General features: G+C 41.9%; 2 protein-coding genes across 4 annotated transcripts in view; one reads left to right on the top strand and one right to left on the bottom strand.

Moving 5' to 3' along the window:
* Positions 1-4832: 4832 nt before the first annotated feature.
* Positions 4833-6946, top strand: LOC125379228 (clumping factor B-like). The gene is made up of 3 exons (XM_048395471.1): positions 4833-4837; positions 5691-5880; positions 6764-6946. The coding sequence occupies exons 1-3, from the start codon at positions 4833-4835 to the stop codon at positions 6944-6946; spliced, it is 378 nt and encodes a 125-aa protein (XP_048251428.1).
* A 6097-nt stretch (positions 6947-13043) lies between these two features.
* Positions 13044-20901, bottom strand: part of LOC124143331 — a 91054-nt gene continuing 83196 nt past the window's right edge. For all 3 annotated transcript variants that reach the window (XM_046512265.2, XM_046512263.2, XM_046512264.2), the window contains one exon: positions 13044-19907. In XM_046512265.2, the coding sequence (XP_046368221.1) occupies positions 16833-18026 (1194 nt within the window). In that variant the 5' untranslated portion in view covers positions 18027-19907 and the 3' untranslated portion in view covers positions 13044-16832. The remainder of the gene's footprint in view (positions 19908-20901) is intronic.

Here is a 20901-nt window from a genome sequence, read left to right as displayed (position 1 = left end):
TGACGATTAACAGTGGATATATCCTGGTGTTTATAACAACGAACAACTTATATAGCATATATATATATATAGTAATAATTAAATAAGTGGAGTAAGATTGAACACAGTTTTAATTGGCTAGCGCTTTCAACTCGTACCACGTACGAGTCTCACCAGGCCATAACTGAATAACGGACATGAAGTAGTAACATATAGTTACGTGACGTCATAACATTTAGGAAACTATGACGTCACAATACCAAGGTGACAATGGACAAATAACTTACGCCTTTACATTTAACTTAGGCGCGTATTTATGAATGAAATGTTGCTCTTTTTGAAACAATGTAGGTTCATGATCAAAATGTAGCTTATATAGCGGGAAAACTAAAAAGTTGCCGTTACCACATGCTTCTAAATGTTCACTGAGTGGAATCGTGCGGTTGTATATATATATATATATATACACACATATATTTTGTCAATACGTATAATACGTTATATATCCATTTAAAACGTATACATAAACAACATATATATCCACCATTCTGATATCCCTGTGATTTATATTTACGAACACATTCATGTATTCAGGTGATGCAAATTCACAAACAGCTTTTATTCTCCTGCGATGTATAATCACGAACGCATATGGCGTGTGCGCATTTGGCTAAGTGGCGCCTTTCATAAGAAACCCCAGTTGAAATAACCCCTACACTTGAACCTCCTCGAGGCTCTTCTGGTGGCCCGCCCCACGGGGATTCCACTTGACTGGGGATCATACCCCCATCACGTGAGGGGAATTAGTCTGGGCAGCTTATAGCTTCTCAGAGATCTTACCAAACTCTTACGGTTTCTCGGACCAGCCTTGGAAAGAGTGGCGACTTCCAGACTGAGACGCGAAGCCGGCCAATAAGACAATGTTGCATTTCAATCATGCTTGAATGAGTTTTTTCACTCGGCAAACGTCGTCAATTTCCGTGTCGTAATGAAATGGGAAACATGAAAGTAAACAAACTTGTTTCCGAGGGTTATAAAAACATCTATACGACGTAGCATATGAATTGAAGTAGTCTGTTTATTATGCCTGACAAGTTGCACGTGTGTAAAATCATGTCTGATGCAATTTTCTTTTTTGCCTTGTCCCCTTTTTTTCTTTCAGGTGAATAATTGACTTGCCCTTGCATGTGTTTGTGACGACTGTCACCTGATAGCGCACACCTGGTATCAGCACTATTTCATAGTGATTCATAAACACATGTTCATGCTATAGTCGAAGTTTAACGCCGCTTTGGTCAGTATTCCAGTTATATCACGGCGTGTCAGCTTAATGTGGAAGGAAAGCTAGAAATGATGCAGGTCTTAGACGTTTACCACTTTTGTGAAACCCACAAGCACGGGTATGGTGCTGACAAACCTAGAAACATAATCGGGGCGAACCGGGATTCGAACCCACAATTATAGGTTCCTGGCGTGCCCAAGGGACGCAACTCTGCATAGCGAATTGCAGCGCCTTAGACGTCTGGGCCACCCGTCTCCTCTTGTAGAGTCGGAATCGTACAGTGGTTCTATTTTTAGCAAAGATTTCTTTTGATTATTGAAAGGGTTGTATTACTTTTTGAAAGATCTAAAACAATCCTAGCGTCTAAGAGACGTGACACAGATGACGTCACTTTGGACTGGAATGACGTCATCAACAACTATTAGATAACGTAAGTCCATTATGAATTATTTGCAGGACCACCGAAGCGCTTGCTACCGGTTGCTACCGGTTGGACAGGACATGCGTGTCCTTTTCGCGAACACCTGGTGTCATCACTGATTATCAGTGATCCATTCATGTTATGTTCACAGCTAATCAGACTTTTACGTCCAATGGAATCTGTTTCGGCGGGTAATCGAGACTGGTTATTCTCTGGCGTTGACGTTTTATTTGAACCTGAATATTTAATGTTTACTACATTTATGTTGCCATGTCGACAAACTACCTCCTCGCTCATGATCAGTACTGACAAATGAAATAGTACTCACAAGAAACATGTTCTTAGAGTCATATGCAGACTAATCAATAGTGATGACACCAGGTGCTCGCGAAAAAATGAGCAAATCCTTCCACGCCGGTGGCATCCGTCACAAATACATGCAAAGGCAAGGCAATTGTTCACCTGAAAAATATACGGAAACATACGGTACAAGTCAAAATAGGGAATTGCATCAGACATCATTATTGTCACTGATGTCTGAAATTTGGAAATGTGCTCCACATGTCTTCTATAAACCCTTTGGAAAACATACCTGAGGCCTTGAATGTTGTAAGCCTGATCAAAAAGGAACTTTGGATTTTCCCGTATATCCCCTGGGCATGATGTCACCATATCCCTGTCAAGCGCAGAGGAGAAGATCTCCAGCGACATTTTTATGGGAAGTTACATGTCAGTGTCAAAGTTGACATCGCAGAACAAGGATATTCCTTAGACCTGATACCAGTTAATGGATGGATGGTTTGGTAGTGGGTGTGTGACTGGATAGATGAATAGGTTTATGTGTGGGTAGTGGTTGATGATGGCTGGCTGGCTGGCTGGAAAGATGGGTGGGTGGATGGGTGGGTGGGTGGGTGGATGGGTGTTTGGATGGATGGATGGATGGGTGGGTGGGTGGGTGGGTGGGTGGATGGATGGATGGATGGATGGGTGGGTGGGTGTTTGGATGGATAGATGGGTGGGTGGGTGGGTGGATGGATGGATGGATGGGTGTTTGGATGGATGGATGGCTGGCTGGCTGGCTGGCTGGATAGATGGCTGGCTGGCTGGCTGGATAGATGGGTGGGTGGGTGGGTGGATGGGTGGGTGGGTGGCTGGCTGGCTGGATGGATGGGTGGGTGGGTGGATGGATGGGTGGATGGGTGTGTGGGTGGATGGATGGATGGGTGGATGGATGGATGGGTGGGTGGATGGGTGGGTGGGTGTGTGGGTGGATGGATGGATGGGTGGATGGATGGATGGATGGATTGGTGGGTGGATGGATGGATGGATGGGTGGGTGGGTGTTTGGATGGGTGGGTGGGTGGATGGATGGATGGGTGGGCGGGTGGATGGATGGATGGGTCGGTGGATGGATGGATGGATGGATGGATGGATGGATGGGTGGGTGGGTGGGTGTTTGGATGGATGGATGGATGATGGGTGGGTGGATTGATGGATGGATGGATGGATGGATGGCTGGATGAATGGGTGGGTGGGTGGATGGATGGATGGATGGATGGATGAGTATTAATTATTAACAACCACACTTCTTCACTGAGAGCAAGAGTAAAGTACATCTCTGGAGTCCCGTGTCGCGATATTGTTGGAGTATTGCTGAGTTCCCCGTGAACACGTAACGTTATCCACTTGCCGGAGTAGATTAACGCAGCTCAGACAGTATAGGAGCTCAATTCCTTTCCCCCTGACTCTAAAATCCTAGGGCTCAGCGTCATTCTTTCATGATATTTCTCATACAGATTGATCGACAGTGGATCAAACGGGTGTCGACAGCAGCATTATGTGGAGAAACTATGCCGAATTCGACACCAGTCTAATGGCCCCCCCTGCGGCTGTCGCTTTGAGTCGCCGCTGAAGTAGCGGCAATAAACTCAGGTGCGCTTACAAAAATCGGAGCACCCTCAGCGAGAGACGGGACAATAGGGTTAATTTCGTCATGGACAATGGGTATTCGTAGACTGGAGGGTCCTACACACTGGATTAACTGACGAAGTACCGGGTTAGTGTATGTTAAACTTGTAAACAGCGAACAAGAGGTTATTTTGTTGTCCTGGGTTTGTCTGGGATATTTAAAGGTTTCAATTTGAATTTGAACCCTGAGACATAACCATCGGAGTAGGTGTGACTTAAGGGTGTCCTATGGAATCCTAGCAAGGACCGGGGTTTTACGCGACGCACAAATGTGCGTCCAGTACGCACAAAAGTAGAGAATTGACGCAGAAACAAAATACAGTAAACTACGGTTATAACGAACACGCTTATAACGAACTAACTTTTTAGTCCCGACTATATGCTGTAGTTATGCTGTATATATGCTTATAACGAATTACGGTTATAACGAACTAAAATTAGTAGTCCTTTTGAGTTCGTTATAACCGTAGTTTACTGTATACTGTGTCCCGGGCGACGAGCAATAATATCCATTGAACCTAAATCGCATCACGAGCAGTTATGGGCGTCTGTTATTTCATACATTAAACATGACAACTGTCCATGTGATCATTGATTCATTGCAGAAAGCAATTATCCAAACGAACAGTATACTACGCCATTTCATTACTCTAAAGGACCCTTCATATTGCTGCAAGGACCCTTAAAATTAATAATGGGGTGCCCTGAACACCGACTTTTGTAAGTCAAGGTAAACCACTGCAGGAGCATGTCTCGTTGTCCATTGTCACCCTTTGAATAATATTTTTTACTTTTACCAAAAGGGACAATGCGACAATGTGTATAGACCATTTCTGATGTCCCCGTAATATTACAGGAATGTTGCTAAAAGCGGCGTAAAACAATACTCACTCACTTTAACATTTAAACATTTAAAGTTAGAATATGGCCGATTGCGGCGTAAACCAACATTCACTAACTCACTATAACTGTAATTGTACCGGTGGTGGCCCATGGCTTTGGCAGTACAATTGCAGAATCAGAATAAATTAAATGTAAATACTATATCAATTTAAACCAAATAAAACCCTGAGAACAGTGTTTATGTTCAACTGTTTCCGCTGCGCGTATATTGGCCTGATAATGCCCCGACAGATTAACGTGAGGGAATAACATTTAAACCAGCGGGCCCCATAAAACAAACATGGCGTAAGCATCTTGGCACGCCAAGAAAAATCTCTTTAAGACTTCGCCATGCATGAATCCATTCTTAAACAAGCTCGAGTCGATTCCTGACATTACCGATAGGAGTAATTACATACCTTCCCAACAGTTAACCACTGAGATATGATTCAGGGAATATTTCCGTCGATGTGTCAAACATGTCAGCTGGAATATTATGTAATGTGAAGCGTTGTGTGTAACACCAATATCCACGGGAACGTGGTGGTTGTGTCGACAGCGATGTAGCATCACTAATGGCAGCTGTGCGTGAGGGTTGTTGCATAATCGCCGCCGTCGTCGTAATTATGCCGCCGAGGCTGCGGGAAAATTGCTGCTGGCGTTTTTATGCCTTTATGATAATAATGTACGAATGGAATTAATTGCTGTGTCTGTGAATATAAAATGTAAAATGAGCTGATGTAATGGGTCGTGAGAAATGCATTCTCCTTAACTCGAAACACGCACGTAGCTTGTATGTGCACGAAGAAGAACGAATGCAGGAAACGTTTGAAGCGATTGTGTTTCTTTAGTTCTGTTTCATGTGTTGATATCTCGGTCTGTCAAAATACACAGATATAACACAAATGATGCTGATAATGAAAGTGATGATGAAAGTGATGATGGTACTGATGATTAAAGTGATGATGAAAGTGATGATGACACTGATGATGAAATCGAGGAGGATACTGATGACGAAAGTGATAATGAAAATGATGATACTGATGATTAAAGTGATGATGATACTGATGATTAAGGTGATGATGATTCTGATGATGATACTGATGATGTAGTGATAATGAAAGTGATGATGAAAGTGATGATGATACTGATGATGTAGTGATAATGAAAGTGATGATGAGTGTGATGATGATACTGATGGTGAAAGTGATGATGATACTGATGATGAAAGTGATAATGATACTGATGATGATACTGATGATGAAAGTGATGATGAAAGTGATGATGATACTCATGATGAAGTGATGATGATACTGATGATGATACTGATGATGATACTGATGATGAAAGTGATGATGATACTGACGATGTAGTGATAATGAAAGTGATGATGAGTGTGATGATGATACTGATGATGAAAGTGATGATGAAAGTGATGATGATACTGATGATGAAAGTGATGATGATACTGATGATGAAAGTGATGATGATACTGATGATGTAGTGATAATGAAAGTGATGATGAGTGTGATGATGATACTGATGGTGAAAGTGATGATGAAAGTGATGATGATACTGATGATGGAAGTGATGATGATACTGATGATGAAAGTGATGATGATACTGATGATGTAGTGATAATGAAGGTGATGATGAGTGTGATGATGATACTGATGATGAAAGTGATGATGAAAGTGATGATGATACTGATGATGAAAGTGATGATGATACTGATGATGAAAGTGATGATGATACTGATGATGTAGTGATAATGAAAATTATGATGAGTGTGATGATGATACTGATGGTGAAAGTGATGATGAAAGTGATGATGATACTGATGATGGAAGTGATGATGATACTGATGATGAAAGTGATGATGATACTGATGATGTAGTGATAATGAAAGTGATGATGAGTGTGATGATGATACTGATGATGAAAGTGATGATGAAAGTGATGATGATACTGATGATGAAAGTGATGATGATACTGATGATGAAAGTGATGATGATACTGATGATGAAAGTGATGTTGAAAGTGATGCTGATGCTGATGATGATACTAATGATGGAAGTGATGATGATACTGATGATGAAAGTGATGATGATACTGATGATGAAAGTGATGTTGAAAGTGATGCTGATGCTGATGATGATACTAATGATGAAAGTGATGATGATGCTGATGATGATACTGATGATGAAAGTGATGATAATACTGATGATGTAGTGTTATGAAAGTGATGATGAAATCGATGATGATACTGATGATGGAAGTGATGATGAAAGTGATGTTGAAAGTGATGATGATGCTGATGATGAAAGTGGCGATGAAAGTGATGATGAAAGCGATGTTCATTGTCATTGTGACGACGTTAATGCTGATGGAAACTGTGATGGACATGATGACTAGGAGGAGGAGGAGGAGGAGGAGGAGGATATGTGCATGTACGACGAATACAGGAAACGTTGGATACGTACTTATGTCCTCATTCTGTGTGGTGTTACGTTATACTGTCTGTGAAAAAGAAAACATGAAAGTAACAGAAATTAAGACATTTGTGAAGACAACGACGGTATACGTATTGGTGCCAGGGATGATTATAAATGATGATAAATACAGCGTGGTCATCGATCCCATGTGACTGGCGTCACGAAAGAACACTCGCCATTCGAGTGATTGAGTGAGTGAGTTTGGTTTAACGCCGCTTTCAACAGTGTTTATCACTTTGATGAAACCTATGAGCAGGGGGATGATGATGATGATGACGGTAACGACGACGACGATGATAATAATAATACTAATGACGACAACGACGACGATGATGATGATGATTATGACAACATACACACCATCAGCAAGAACATAGGATATGTTTGTAATATGATATTTGATTAAATAATGACATAATGTTATGAATATCAATTACCACACGGGCGAGCTAGTCCTTGAAGCTGGTATTGGGACAAGTGAAATGTCACCCAGCATAGTATTAAACTTGGCGACATCTAGGGAATTCTAAGTCATTATACGTGTCCAGTTACCTCGTGATAAAAGGGCACAACAAAAGGTCAACAGTAACAGGTTTGACACTCAGCTGCATACTATTGAATAATAGGCACGAATATTTAGAATATACGACAGCCTTGTCTAAAATGGTCGCAATGATCAAGCGCATTCTTATTACAAGCAACGATGTTCAGTGTGTGCTGTGTGGCTCACTTTGAAGAAGCATCCTAGTCTCGCCTATCGCCCAGTCTGTATCGCTCGACTTTGGAACAAAACATCTGCATTTGAATAATTATATTTTAATCTTTTTATCGACAATATCTGCGACCAGTCTTATCAATGATAAGTGGGGCATATTTACAAGCAACGATGTTCAGTGTGTGTTGTGTGGCTCACTTTGAAGAAGCATCGTAGTCTCGTCTATAGTCCAGTCTCTATCTCTCGACTTTGGACAAAATATCTGCTTTTGAATAATTATATTTTAATCTTTTTATCGACAATATCAGCGATCAGCCTTATTATTGATAAGTGGGGAATATCTAATGTGTTTATCTATCTAAATATCCGTAATATTTCCTGAATATTGATAAACTTAATCTCTGTTTTGGTTTATCATATAAATGTTTTATCTTATCGTAGTGTGCAGCATATGATCCTGTCTTCATCACAAGTAATCTCATCCCTTGATTTAAAAATGTTCTTCTAAATTTTCGATTAGCATTGTAACTGATATTAAATGTCTGTAAGTAAGTTAGGAATAACATGTCTTTGATTAGAAAATTGCCAGGGAAAGATAGTATACACATAGGTTTGAGGGTGGCTAAAAAAATATGCAAATACGATTTGGTTTTTCGGAGGTGATGTATTCGACACGGGTGTCATAGCTGTGTTTGGGGCATATATTATAGCGTGTATTTTTTTAAATCAAATCAAATTTTCAAGTATATACTTTCTTTACCCGGTAGGTTATTTCATGTACACAGGGTTTGTCTGTAAATGAGAGGGGAGAGTTCCAAGTGGACTTTGGCGAATCCCATGCGCACTGTAAGTACTGACAAAGCAAGGATTATTGTCATGGTCTCAACCAAAGGTCAGCAAGGCACGAACTCCGCACACAGATCTAAGGAGCATTGGACAACTGTAAGACGGCTTTGGTTTTTCCCCTTCATTTTTGTCGTTAAATACATATTGAAGGGATGTGTAAACATGTTTTCGATACTGAATATACACATTTCTGGCAGACAAAGAAAACCTATTTTTTGTGAACCTTCTCTGTCTAGGCTCCTCTTCTCCAAGGCATTACAAGTTGAGGTGATGTGAAATGGGGTTTAACGTCGCGTCCAAGATTATTGCACTTATACAGCGACGTGGTCGATACTGAGGTTGTATGTACTCCTGTCCGATAGGATTATTTGTTTGTTGCTTAACGCCGCACTCGGCAATAGTCCAGCTACATGACGGCGGTCTGTAAATAATCGAGTCTGACCAGACAATCCAGTGATTGATATCATGAGCATCGATAAACGCAATTGGGATACGATGACATGCATCAAACCAAGTCAGCGAGCCTGACCACCCGATCCCGTTAGTCGCCTCTTACGAACTCATATCCTGGCTTATGATAGACTGTTATAACACTGGAAATTAATATGTACACCTATATAACATGATAACATGCACATAGTAAAAACGTGGGAGAGAAACAATTCAAGGAACTGGTGACGTCTAAAAGGCTTGTTTCTTAGCATATATTTTTTTCCACGCGCAAAGACATTACCGTGAGCACGTAACACAGGACATCAGTAGCATGTTAACAAATCCGTCCTGAAGTACACAAGTTAGTCCTGTTTTTGTTTGTTTGTTTGTTTGTTGTTTAACGCCGCAGGCAGCAATATTCCAAATCTGGTCTGTGATTAATCGAGTCTGGACCAGACAATACACTGATTGACATCATGAGCACCGATCTGCGCAAAATTGGGATACGCAAAATTAGCATTAACTACGTCAGCTAGACAGACCACCCCATCCCATTAGTCGCCTCTTACGACAAGCATAGTCGCCTTTTGCGGCAAGCATGGGTTGCTGAAGACCTTTTCTAACCCGGATCTTCACGGGTCCATTTTGTCTGAAATTGGTTATTTGGGCACTTTATTTTTTAAAAGAACCTTTAATTCACCGCTGTTTTCATGTGTAGAATCAAAGAAATTAGTCTTGTTTTAGTTTTGATCTACACTTGCTTAGGTTTACGGTAATAGATAACTCAACTACAGTAAACTACGTTGATAACGAACACGCTTATAACGAACTGACAGATATAACGAACTTATTTTTTTGTTCTGACCATGTGCTGTATATATGCTGCAAATATGCTTATAACGAACTACGGTTATAACGAACTAAAACTAGTGGTCCTTTGAGTTCGTTATAACCATAGTTTGTATGGTACTGTGGGCACGCCAGAAACCTATGAGTGTCAGTTCGAATCCCGGTTGGCCCCAATTATGTTTCTAGGTTTGTCAGCACCATACCCGTGCTCGTGGGTTTCACCGAAGTGGTAAACGTCCTTGACCTCCATCACTTCGGGCTTTCCCCCCATATTAAGCTGACACGCCGTGATATAACTGTAATAATGTTAAAAGCGGCGTTAAACAAAACTCACTCAAAGTAGAAAAATCATTGCGCAGTGCTAGGGCAATGGTGAGAACAAAAGCATGTCAGTGTGTTGTTGACGAATAGAGGTGAGGTGAAATTGGGTTTAACGTCGCGTCCAAGATTATTGCACTTATATAGCGACGTGCATGCACGTGTGTGTGTGTGTGTGTGGCTGCTTGTACTAGACCGGACTGACGCCGATTTATAGTGCTAGCTCACTGATATACCATGCCGCAGTTTAACATGAATACCCCACTTAGACACAGCATACTGACTCCGTGCCGACCAGTCCTTGTTTTAGGCCCTTAATGCCGAGCGCCAGACAGGGTAACGACAAGTACCATCTTTTAACGTCTTTTGGTATGACGCGGCCGGGGATCGAACTCCGGACCTTCCTCTCTCCGGGCGGACGCTCTACCACTAGACCACGGAGGCGGTCGTTGACGAATAGAGGTTGATATGTGAGTAGATAAACATGAAACTAAACTTCTTAGTATCATTTCTATAATCGCTGACTTTGTATGCTGACGATAAGGTGCCTCACTCTGACAGTGTGGGTTCGAATCCCAGACGGGACTCAACCAAATTAGACCAGTAAACTACGGTTATAACGAACTCGAAGGGACCACTAATTTTAGTTCGTAATAACCGTAGTTCGTTATAAGCATATATATAGCGTTTATACAACAAATGGTCGGGACTAAAAATAAGTTCGTTACATCTGTCAGTTCGTTATAAACGTGTTCGTTATAAACGTAGTTTACTGTACGTGAATCTGTACTTCACAAAGAAAGTGTTATCCCAAATATAACATTTGTTACACGTGACCACTTTCTAAATGGCATTTTGTGTTCATAGCTTTCGGCCATGGAAGCTTTGTTCATTTTTGTTGAAGCATCGGTGGCTGAATGTGTAAGATCGCTGACTTTGTGTGCTGGCGATTAGGTGCCTCACTCTGGCAGTCTGGGTTCGAATTCCGGACGGGACTCGCCCAAAAAATCAGAATCTGTAATTTACTAAGAAAGAGTTATCCCAAACATAAAATGTTATAGTATAAAATATTTACCAAAAAATAAATCTCAATTTGTTTTCATTTCAGAGACAACATGGTAGACTGTTGTAGGGACTGTTGTAGGGAGATGGTATTACACTGCTTGATATTCTTCCCGAGCAAAATTGAGCACCATCCAATTTGTTTCCATATATCCTGAACTTCAACATGACTTTTTTAAAATCTACTTTAAACTTAGATCGCATATTTATAAATGTGCAGGAAGCAACGGCGACCTTTTGTAACACTTGTACAAGGCGATGTAGGGATCTACGGGTGCTTGTAAGGACTGGGTCATATATGATGCAAAGAGTTGGTGAATGAGTTTGGTTTTACGCCGCTTTTAGCAATACTCCAGCAATATCACGGCGGAGAACACCAGGAATGGCCTTCATACAATGTACCATCTGGGGAATCGAACCCGGGTCTTCAGCGTGAAGAGCGAACGCTTTAACCACAAGGCAACCCGACGCCCTCATGATGCAAAGAAGCAGAGGGATCAATTGAATAGGTAATCAAATAATTATTACCATGAAACAATAAATGATTAATTACTAAACATGAGCAAATCATTAAAAGTCGATTTTGGTTTCTGAATTTTTCTATACAAGTGTGTCACTTTGTAAAAATGGCTGTTTTATCATTACATTATTATCGGACATAATGTGATGAAATTATGTAGGCTGCGCTTGTCTTTTTTCCAGGTGTATATAAGTACCATCTCTTAACGCAGCCGGGGATCGAACCCCGGACCATCGGCTCTCCGGGCGGACGCTCCACCACTAGACCGCGGAGGCGGTCGCCTGTCTTCGGTACAATACAACATTTATACCATTCATACCGTTCCCTTATTACTTTCCGTGAGTATATGTGCAACTAAACACCTGCATAACCTTATGAGTTATGAAACTATCAATACAGACGTGTCGGGGGTCCTTCCGTGTTGATTTCAGCATAATTTCAGCCATAGCAAGGCTAAAGGGTTGATCAACACTTGTCTAACTTGATACAAACAACATAAAATACAGATTTTTTTAGAATGATTTATATCAAAATATTCAATGCAACATTGGCAAAAACAAATGCTGGGTGATGACGTCACAATGGCGAGGACATCGAGAGAAAATATGATACTGAGCAGAGTGTTGATTTATCACGATTTCCCAGATTTTACCTAATTCCCGTTTTATTGGTCCGTGTGTTGTGCAAGAGGACCCCCACCGGGTTATTATACAAGTGAGTGAGTTAGTGAATATGGTTTTACGCCGCTTTTAGCAATATTCCAGCAATATTACGGCGGGGGACACCAGAAATGGGCTTCACACATTGTACCCATGTCGAGAATCGAACCCGGGTCTTCGGCGTGACGAGCGAACGCTTTAACCACTAGGCTACCCGACCGCCCCCTTATTATACACTGCTTAATTGGTAACCAAAAAACCTATTTGAAAATAGTTGGTATGACATAAATATTAACCGCAGGGACATGTTTAGCGGTTGTTATACAGGTAGCGAAGGGTCGGACGTGTGGGCGTGGCTGGTTTTAGTGACATTTTTTATGAATGAAAGTTTTACACTTTGAATGTAGGCGTTAAGGGTGTAGATGGTAAGAGTGTGGATGAGGGTGTGGATGTTACGGGTGTGGGTGCTGGTGTGGTATCAGTGTGAATGGGTGACGTGGGTTGGTATGAGTATGGTACGAATGTCAGCTGGTGGGGGTGGGGGTGGGGGTGGGATAGGTAGTGGTAAAATTTGTCGCGGGAGTGGTGGGGGTGGTGTTAGACTCGTGGCGTTTCTTTGGTATATGTGTGTGTGTGTGTGTGTGTGTGTGTAGTTGGGGGGTGAGGGGGGGTGAGGGTGTTCTTGATGAGGAGTTGCTGTTGTGGGAGGGTGGATGAGGGGTGTTCTTGATGAGGGTGTGGGCCGTGCATGTGGATATGGAAGTAGGTGTAGTCCCGACCTCGATGCGAGAGGTGGTATCATGAAGTAAATATATATCTCTGTATATCCATATGTATATTTGCTACTTCAAAACATCAACAAAGGCCAATGAACATTAACATTAACACATTAACATACTTCCAGCACACACCTTAATATCTACAAAATAAATATATTATTTAATTTATTTCAAAAAATAAACGTAATATCAATTTCTGACATCGGTGAATTGACTCTAAAATAAATTCCCGGAACATGTGGTAATACTTATCAATAGCCCATCGAACAAATTAATCATGTGTTATGTTGAAATTGACAAAATGTAAATTTGACACAGAGGTTGATTACCCGAATGACCTACTTATGATATATACAATAGGCGGGCGTGGCGTGTAAATTGGTTACATAAAGCCGCCGAGAAAAACATTATGTACACGATGGCCTGGCGGATCGATAACTTACACTGGGGTGAGATCGAACCTCTCCAGGAAATCATGATAAATTAACATGGGATCGAATTCTTTCAAGGAAATCATGATAAATTAACATTAGTTTCAAATCTGATCATAGCATAAACAACAGAGCATGCAAAGGATTTTCAGGTTTCGTACAAAAAATCAATTACAGAAATGAACGCGACTGTTTGAAATGAATCACAAACGACAGCACATGTTTGCTCAACAGAAATATCATATACCGTTCATAAACCGCAGTTAAATACTGGTGCCATACCAATATACAAGTTATACAATAACTGCGGTAAAACATGATTAATGACCTACATATATACTACTCAAAAGAAGTAAAGGCCCATCCGATTCTTTCATATTACTAGAGTTTATCGGTCTTGTTTAATCGAGTGGTCCTTGACTTCTTTTCAGCAGTGTAATTCCTTCACTGGAATGGGTAGCGGGGAATGGTGATGTTGATTTCATCTTGTTTGTTTACACGTGTTCATCATAGTCCTGCAATATACATGAATTTTGACAACTTATATTAGAACCGCGTTTCAGTTCACCACATTTTGATCTTTTGAATACTATTTTACGCCGTTTTAGCAATATTCCAGCAATATCACTCTGGATAACACCGGGGTTGGCTTCACTGATTGTACCCTTGTGGGAATCGAACCCGGGCCTTTGGCGTGACGAGTGAACGCTTTGCCTCTCACACAGTTCATACCACATCTCCATGACAATGTAATGCATATTCGGGGAATTTCAAATTTTAAACAAGGTAAGTACTCTCAACTAAGCCATAAAAATTGTAATAAATAGAACAATACAATAATACATTCACCACATCATACCTGGATTTTTAACCCAATCTTTGACTGAACAATTACCCCAGACACAAGAATTTTCAGATATATATTTTCTCGTTATTATCCATATGTTGTGCAATAATTGGAATTACGTATTTGTCAAGAATGTACTAAGGTAAGTATTGTTTTAAAGATAAAATGTATGTCAAACGCAGAACAAAAAGATTTTCGTTACAAGAATAATGTTGATTCAGGTATGACTGAAGTAAATGGTTAGTTATATCGAGTCCTCCTGGATTATACACGGTGTCTTTGATAATCGTGTACAATACGGCCCGTCTCTAGGGAGACGAATTCACGTAATTCTTGTGGTTAATAAAATAAATCAATTGGGGGCATTCATGTATAATTTGGCCAGTTTCAGAAATATGCGCGACGCAAGTGAACACAAAAAAATGTTTGACGCATTTTAGGCTACGGGTCGACACACGCATTAATTTGGTAACGCATTAATTTCATGTGGAATTGCTGCTGTTACTAATTTCAGTAGGTGTGAACACGTGTAAACAAGCTTGTCAATATTCGGTGATACTCTGAACAATTTGGTTATTCTTTATAAATTGCACTTTGTACAAAGGAACCGCCCTTGATATAGATGCAGCCAGAATTTTAATACAGCGATATATATTCAATTAGGTATGTATAATCATAATGCACAAAGTCTCAAATACACCCGATTTAGTAACAATAATATTTGCCAGTGTATTACATCCTAAATCTCAATGGTACATTTCAAGATTGTGTAGCAAATCCTCAAAGTCAAATCCGTGTCAATTTCAAAATAGACACCACAGGCTAAACTTACAAACAACAACCGTCCCATTCGTAGTCCAGTGGGAACTTCCTATTGCTTTCATAAGATATCAATACACAGCGATGAGCGAATATCTGCAACTCGCAGCAAGCCGAGTTGTACATAATTACATTCACAACATCGGTTAATTCTTTAAAAGCAATTTCAGAACACACCAGTCTCTCTCGCTGCGAGTAATTTCAAAGCTGATCAGGAATTCCAACACAGTCGGTACCGAGGCCTCGATCGCTGAAGCGGCGAGTATCACGTTTTTCGCCGTTGCCTGGCAACAAGAAACCTCTCTAATTAAGGAATCATACAAATCGCAACACAGACCAGAGATTCAACAGTTCCATGGTGATGTTTTTCCTGCTGTTTTGCTACTTCGTGGTGAGGGGATTGAACTCCGGGAGCTGTAGGTGGACGACAATCGACTATCGAGGTCAAACACAAGATGTCGATCCTCGCACGATGACATGCCAAGCCGTGTAATGAGTCATGTTGCTCCTAAGATAGACGATGCTAACGATTAAATACATACACGGGTCTCCATAAACCGCTTTCAACAGCGTCCATTTCTCGTCTCTTGACACAAGTTGTCTCCCCTGTCTGCCATTAATCATCACACGTGACATATTGTCATCGGTCATCTGTCATATCATTCATCTTGAAATTGAAATTGACAACTTGACACAGTTGACTATCGCCGTAAGGCACACACTCCTTTGTAATCGCTCGCCCTGGTGTCATAGTTTTGAGGTAAAAAGTCACGATTTGTAAAAAAAAAAGAATTGTCACATACAAAATTTATCTGTAATACAATTTCTACGTTTCTGTTTTTTTTGGGTGGGAATGTATAAAAAAATCACTCCCGATGCCTTCGCTTTTCGATATGCAGTCCCACAAAACATTTCCACAAAACTTCCAACAAAACATCCTTACTCGCCCCGTTAGTCGGCAGTAAATGCCAATACTTTGAAACATTCATCGCGAATAGCACTTTCAAAACCTTCTGAGCAAAACAAGGTCACCGCGGCCTTGAAGGCAAGGTGAGAGGTCAGGTCAAGAGTCATAGGTCATGTCAACCATGTCCGAAGGAGTCTATAGATTATCCGAAGTCGTGAACTTTGTACATACAAGGGATAAGTGCCAAGTGCGTTTGTATGTTGAGAAATGAGACAAATAAATATTCCCAGTTGGCACAATGTTGAGTGCGGTTGGCACACTTGTGTTGGTGGAAACACAGACTGGATCGTCCACATGTTCATCATAGAAGGGATTCATAGATGTTCTGGGTACATAGTTCCACCATCTAGTGATTGTTCATCCAACTCCCCTGACACACGAGGATGAGTCCAGTACTCCGATGCGCCAAGCCTTTCATTTCATAATATCAACACGAATCACGATATTTGTACACTTTGGTCCAATAGTCCGCGGGCTTCATATTCAAGAAGTGTCCGAACAAAAACGCCCGCGGGTGGCCATCGATGCCTCATCCCCATCTTCATCAGATGCCAGTGTCAATTTATGCACTTGTTTCGGTGTGAGTTTGGAGAGGAACCCTCTCGGGTCCAGGCCCTGCCCCACCGGGTCTCTCTCTGATTTGAGCTGTGTGGTGAAGGGGGTGGGCCGCGATGAGGGGGTGGTGATGGTGGGGTGGGTGATGAAGGGTGTGGTGTTTGGGTAGACCCCGGGGTGGCTGGTAAGGAGGGGGTGGGTAGTCCTCAAACAAAAGCTGCGCTGGGAATGAGGGGTGACGCATGTCCTTGACATATGTTGCATGTCTTGCCCCGTGGGCGTGCGGATGGGGGTGTCCGTGGGCGTGGCCGTGACCGTGGGGTACGGCAAGGTGAGTGTTGATGCTCTCATAACTCCGTCTCTCCGGGATAACTTCATAATAGTTCTCCGAGCTCGACTGGCTGTAGTCCGTCTGCCCCTGATCGGACAATGATGGGTTCACGTAGAAGACGTCGTCCTGTGTCATGGTGGCTTGGCTCGACGTCACAGAGCTGCCCTTGTTCGCAGTGCGGTTCCGAGTTCCTAGGAGCCACAACGCGAAGAAGATGGCGGCCAGTATGAGGGCAACGCCTGCCACCACCCCCAGCCCGATAGCCACAAACATATACCGATCCGTTGGAGCATTCACGGGAGGAATGTAGGTCTTAGCAAGGGGGTCGTCCTCACAGTCGCCATAAAATCCAGATATATTAAACACATAGTTCAAATACAACGGTGTCTTTGACCCGCAGCGACTTAGAGCGAAATACCAAGTTCTAGGGCCACTTGATCTGAATATTCGCTCCCCGAGACACACATAGTATGACCCCCCGGTTTCATTCCACACGTTGCAACCAACAGTCTTGTTATTCTTGTATAACGGAATTACTTGATTGTTGTTGGCGGGGAGAATGTTCTCCCGTTCTTCACAAGTCATCCCCTCTTTAAGTTCCCGAATCTGATCATCATAGTATATAAGCAGGTTGGTGCAGCACTCGTTCACGGGGTATGTGATCTGGTACTGAATCTTGGCCCAGTCTTGGTGGAATGGTTTCTGAACGAGATAACCGTACCATTTCAGTTCTGTGTATACCCGTCCTTTCACTGTACACACGGGAGGGTCCTCGCCCCTCACGGAGAGTTCACATAGAAGGAATAGAAGAATAAATCCAGGCGTAAACCCGCGCACAAACATCCTTGCAGTGAGAGAAACAAACGCCATGTTGGATAGCTCGGTAATCTAGCTTACACTGACTACAGCAGACGATCAATACCCTTCAACCTGGAAAATCAACATGGCGGGAGAAGCAGACGACACGGTGCGGTTACCTGCAGCCTCCGAGGAAAGCTCGCGATCCGAGTGGAGGGATTGTTTACTTTTCGTTGAAATATGTTCGGAATTCCGCCGTCTTCGATTTTCAGTGAAATTTTATCACTGAAATCCTGTGAATTTGCTGTTCACGTTTGAGTTAAGCTGACGAGCTGTATGTTTGATAGCGGCCGTCCGTGAAATGTCTTGATGGTTCTCACAGTATTGGTTTTCACAACAGCACAGATATCTTGTAAAACTCCGCTGTCTTAGGAAACGAATATAGATTTGGTCAGTTCTAGCGTTAGAAATCGACGTGAGGATTACGCTGTTCGTTGAATAATGATTCCTTGGTAGATTCAAATTCAAAGTTTCCCCGAACTATATATTCCTTAATTCCCTCGATATGAAATCCCTCAGTGCCACAAGACAATGTGAAATGTGAGGAGTAAACCGGTTAACAGCAATATTCAAAGTCGTTCACAAACCTGTCATTGAACTCTCCTCCGATCACGACACTCTTAGTCCGCAACAATCCCTAGTCCGTGTACGATCCGAGAATATTAGGCCTTGCTGGTCCTCACAACAGCTCAACACTCACACGAGTCAGCAGGACTACACCGCGAGCCCTCGCTTTGTTCTGAGAGGGAATCTGCGCTTCCCTCTGATCCCGTTCGTTTCCCCTGCTCGACTGTGTGGCTTTATCAGCTCCGAGGAGAGACCGCCGCTAAGACAGTACTAACAGGACTACAGCGCTACAGCGCTGCTTCATGAACCAGGCAGGTCGTTCTGCAACAGCTGCACAGGCAGTATCGGCAACAGTTGGCGGAGACTGGAGGGGTCGGTTGTCAGTGATGTGTGGCCGTGGGTTTCGTTCGGGCACAGTGAAGGGGGATTGTAATACGATCCCTTTCTTTATCACGATCTGCGTGGATTCTGTTTCACTATCGTTCTTTGAAAACCGCCTCAAGAGATGTCGTCTGCTTGGCGATTATGACTGTCCTGAAATTTGGAGGAAATTTAATTCCACGTCGTTTGTTGTGGAAGCACGCACCCTCTGAGATGACCTCAGTTTTCGGTGTTACATCAAGTCGGGGAAAATGTCTCGCACAAAATGTCGTCTGCTCACATTCACAACCGGACGATGTCGTTGATGTTATCAGCGACCAGCGTTTATTATCACTAACTCTAACAGGAAAATTCCGGGATGCACAATGAGTTTCAGGTTTGTTTCACGTCCTCGCCCCCGTCTTCAAATGCCACATACAGTATGTCGTCGGCTGTGGGAACTGTCGTCTGCTCCGAGTAATCCCGTGTCAGCAGACGATCCTGGCTCACAAAGACACGAAGGAACGCGGGGATCGCAGATCCAGAGTTTTGGGGGGATCAACAATGTTTGAAGAGCATTCCTTGAAACTTTTCTCTCCGCTTTGGGAATTACTGGCATAAATATCTTCCTAATGATGGCGGGCTTTGAACCATGCACTCGATGACAGGCCGTACGCTCGGAGATTCCAGTTATCAAAATTGAACAGCATAAAATCTTTTAAAAGTCTCAAATTGTTGCAGCACAAAAATGTATCACTGCGTTATAGGAGTCCGTCAGGTTTCAAATCGAAGTGAGCATCAGCTCCTGGGAAAAGATGGCGAATTATTCAACCCCAAAGCTTCGTTTGTCCTCTCACTTGAAGTAATTTGTCACTTCTGTCATTAATGACAATTCAAATAGTCCCTCGTCAATCAACGTTGACTGACAGGTCGTCCTGTGGTTTGATTGGGTGATCACCAGACCACCTGCAAAGAAATAAAGGCGATAATTAGTCATCTGTGAAATTGACAAGCAATGTAACACTGAATAAGACATCATTAGTGGTATGAATTCTGAAAGGGACACTAATAAAGTTGTAATAAGTGACGCAATCTTAGCTGTAATACGGCTCTAAGTAGTGATTCTATATATAGAACCCACGTGTTCAACATTTGCGTGCCAGAACGAACACGACACGAATACCACTGCCATATAAATAAGCAATATATTCTATGACCTTAGTATTGTTCCGAGGGGCATATCCCCTGAAGATATTTACCTGTACAAAATTAGCTGATCATACTTTGACCGTTTTGTTTATGTTATTTGGTTACTATTGGTTGCTATTCAGCGTTAAACATGAGAAAGGAGAAAACAGATCTTAAAGAAATAGTTGAATACACTGTCAGTAATAAACGATATTAGCAATAAACTATAGCTTCATTATTGCGTATGGCAGAAGCTGCGATTACTGCAAAAATAATTATAATAATGACAAAAATAATTATAATAATGATAATTATATGATAGGGAGTGATTTATTTTAACAGTATTCCAGCAATTTCACGGCGGGGGACGCCTGAAATGGGTTTTATACATTGTACCCATGTGGGGAATCGAACCCGCGCTTTCGGCGTGACGAGCGAACGCTTTAACCACAAGGCTACCCGACAGTCCCGATAAGATGTACCATATGTATTGAAATTCAGTTTGCAGTCAGATTCACAGGCACTTGCATAACACATATACGGCCGGGGCTTACAACGAACTTGGTACGATATTAACCTTTTCAAATAAACCAGCTAGGCCGCAATAATGATGATGATAATAATAATAATAATATTAATAATATTAATAATAACAATAATGATGATGATGATGATGATAACAACAACAATAATAATAAGAAGAAGAATATCACCATCATCATCATTAGTGAATAATGGCCTTCACGAATATAATGACGATTATGATTCGATG

Source organism: Haliotis rufescens, unplaced genomic scaffold, assembly GCF_023055435.1.
Source record: "Haliotis rufescens isolate VD_foot unplaced genomic scaffold, xgHalRufe1.0.p SCAF_14, whole genome shotgun sequence".
Taxonomy (NCBI): Eukaryota; Metazoa; Mollusca; class Gastropoda; order Lepetellida; family Haliotidae; genus Haliotis; species Haliotis rufescens.
Note: the sequence above shows the minus strand (reverse complement) of the source record. Positions and strands in the feature narration are given on the sequence as shown.

Bases quoted from the DNA above. Each gene is read 5' to 3' on its own strand.
- LOC125379228 (XM_048395471.1), top strand. The intron at 5,881-6,763 runs GTGATGATGATA...CTGATGATGTAG, and splicing joins TGATGATACTGATGATGAAA to TGTTATGAAAGTGATGATGA.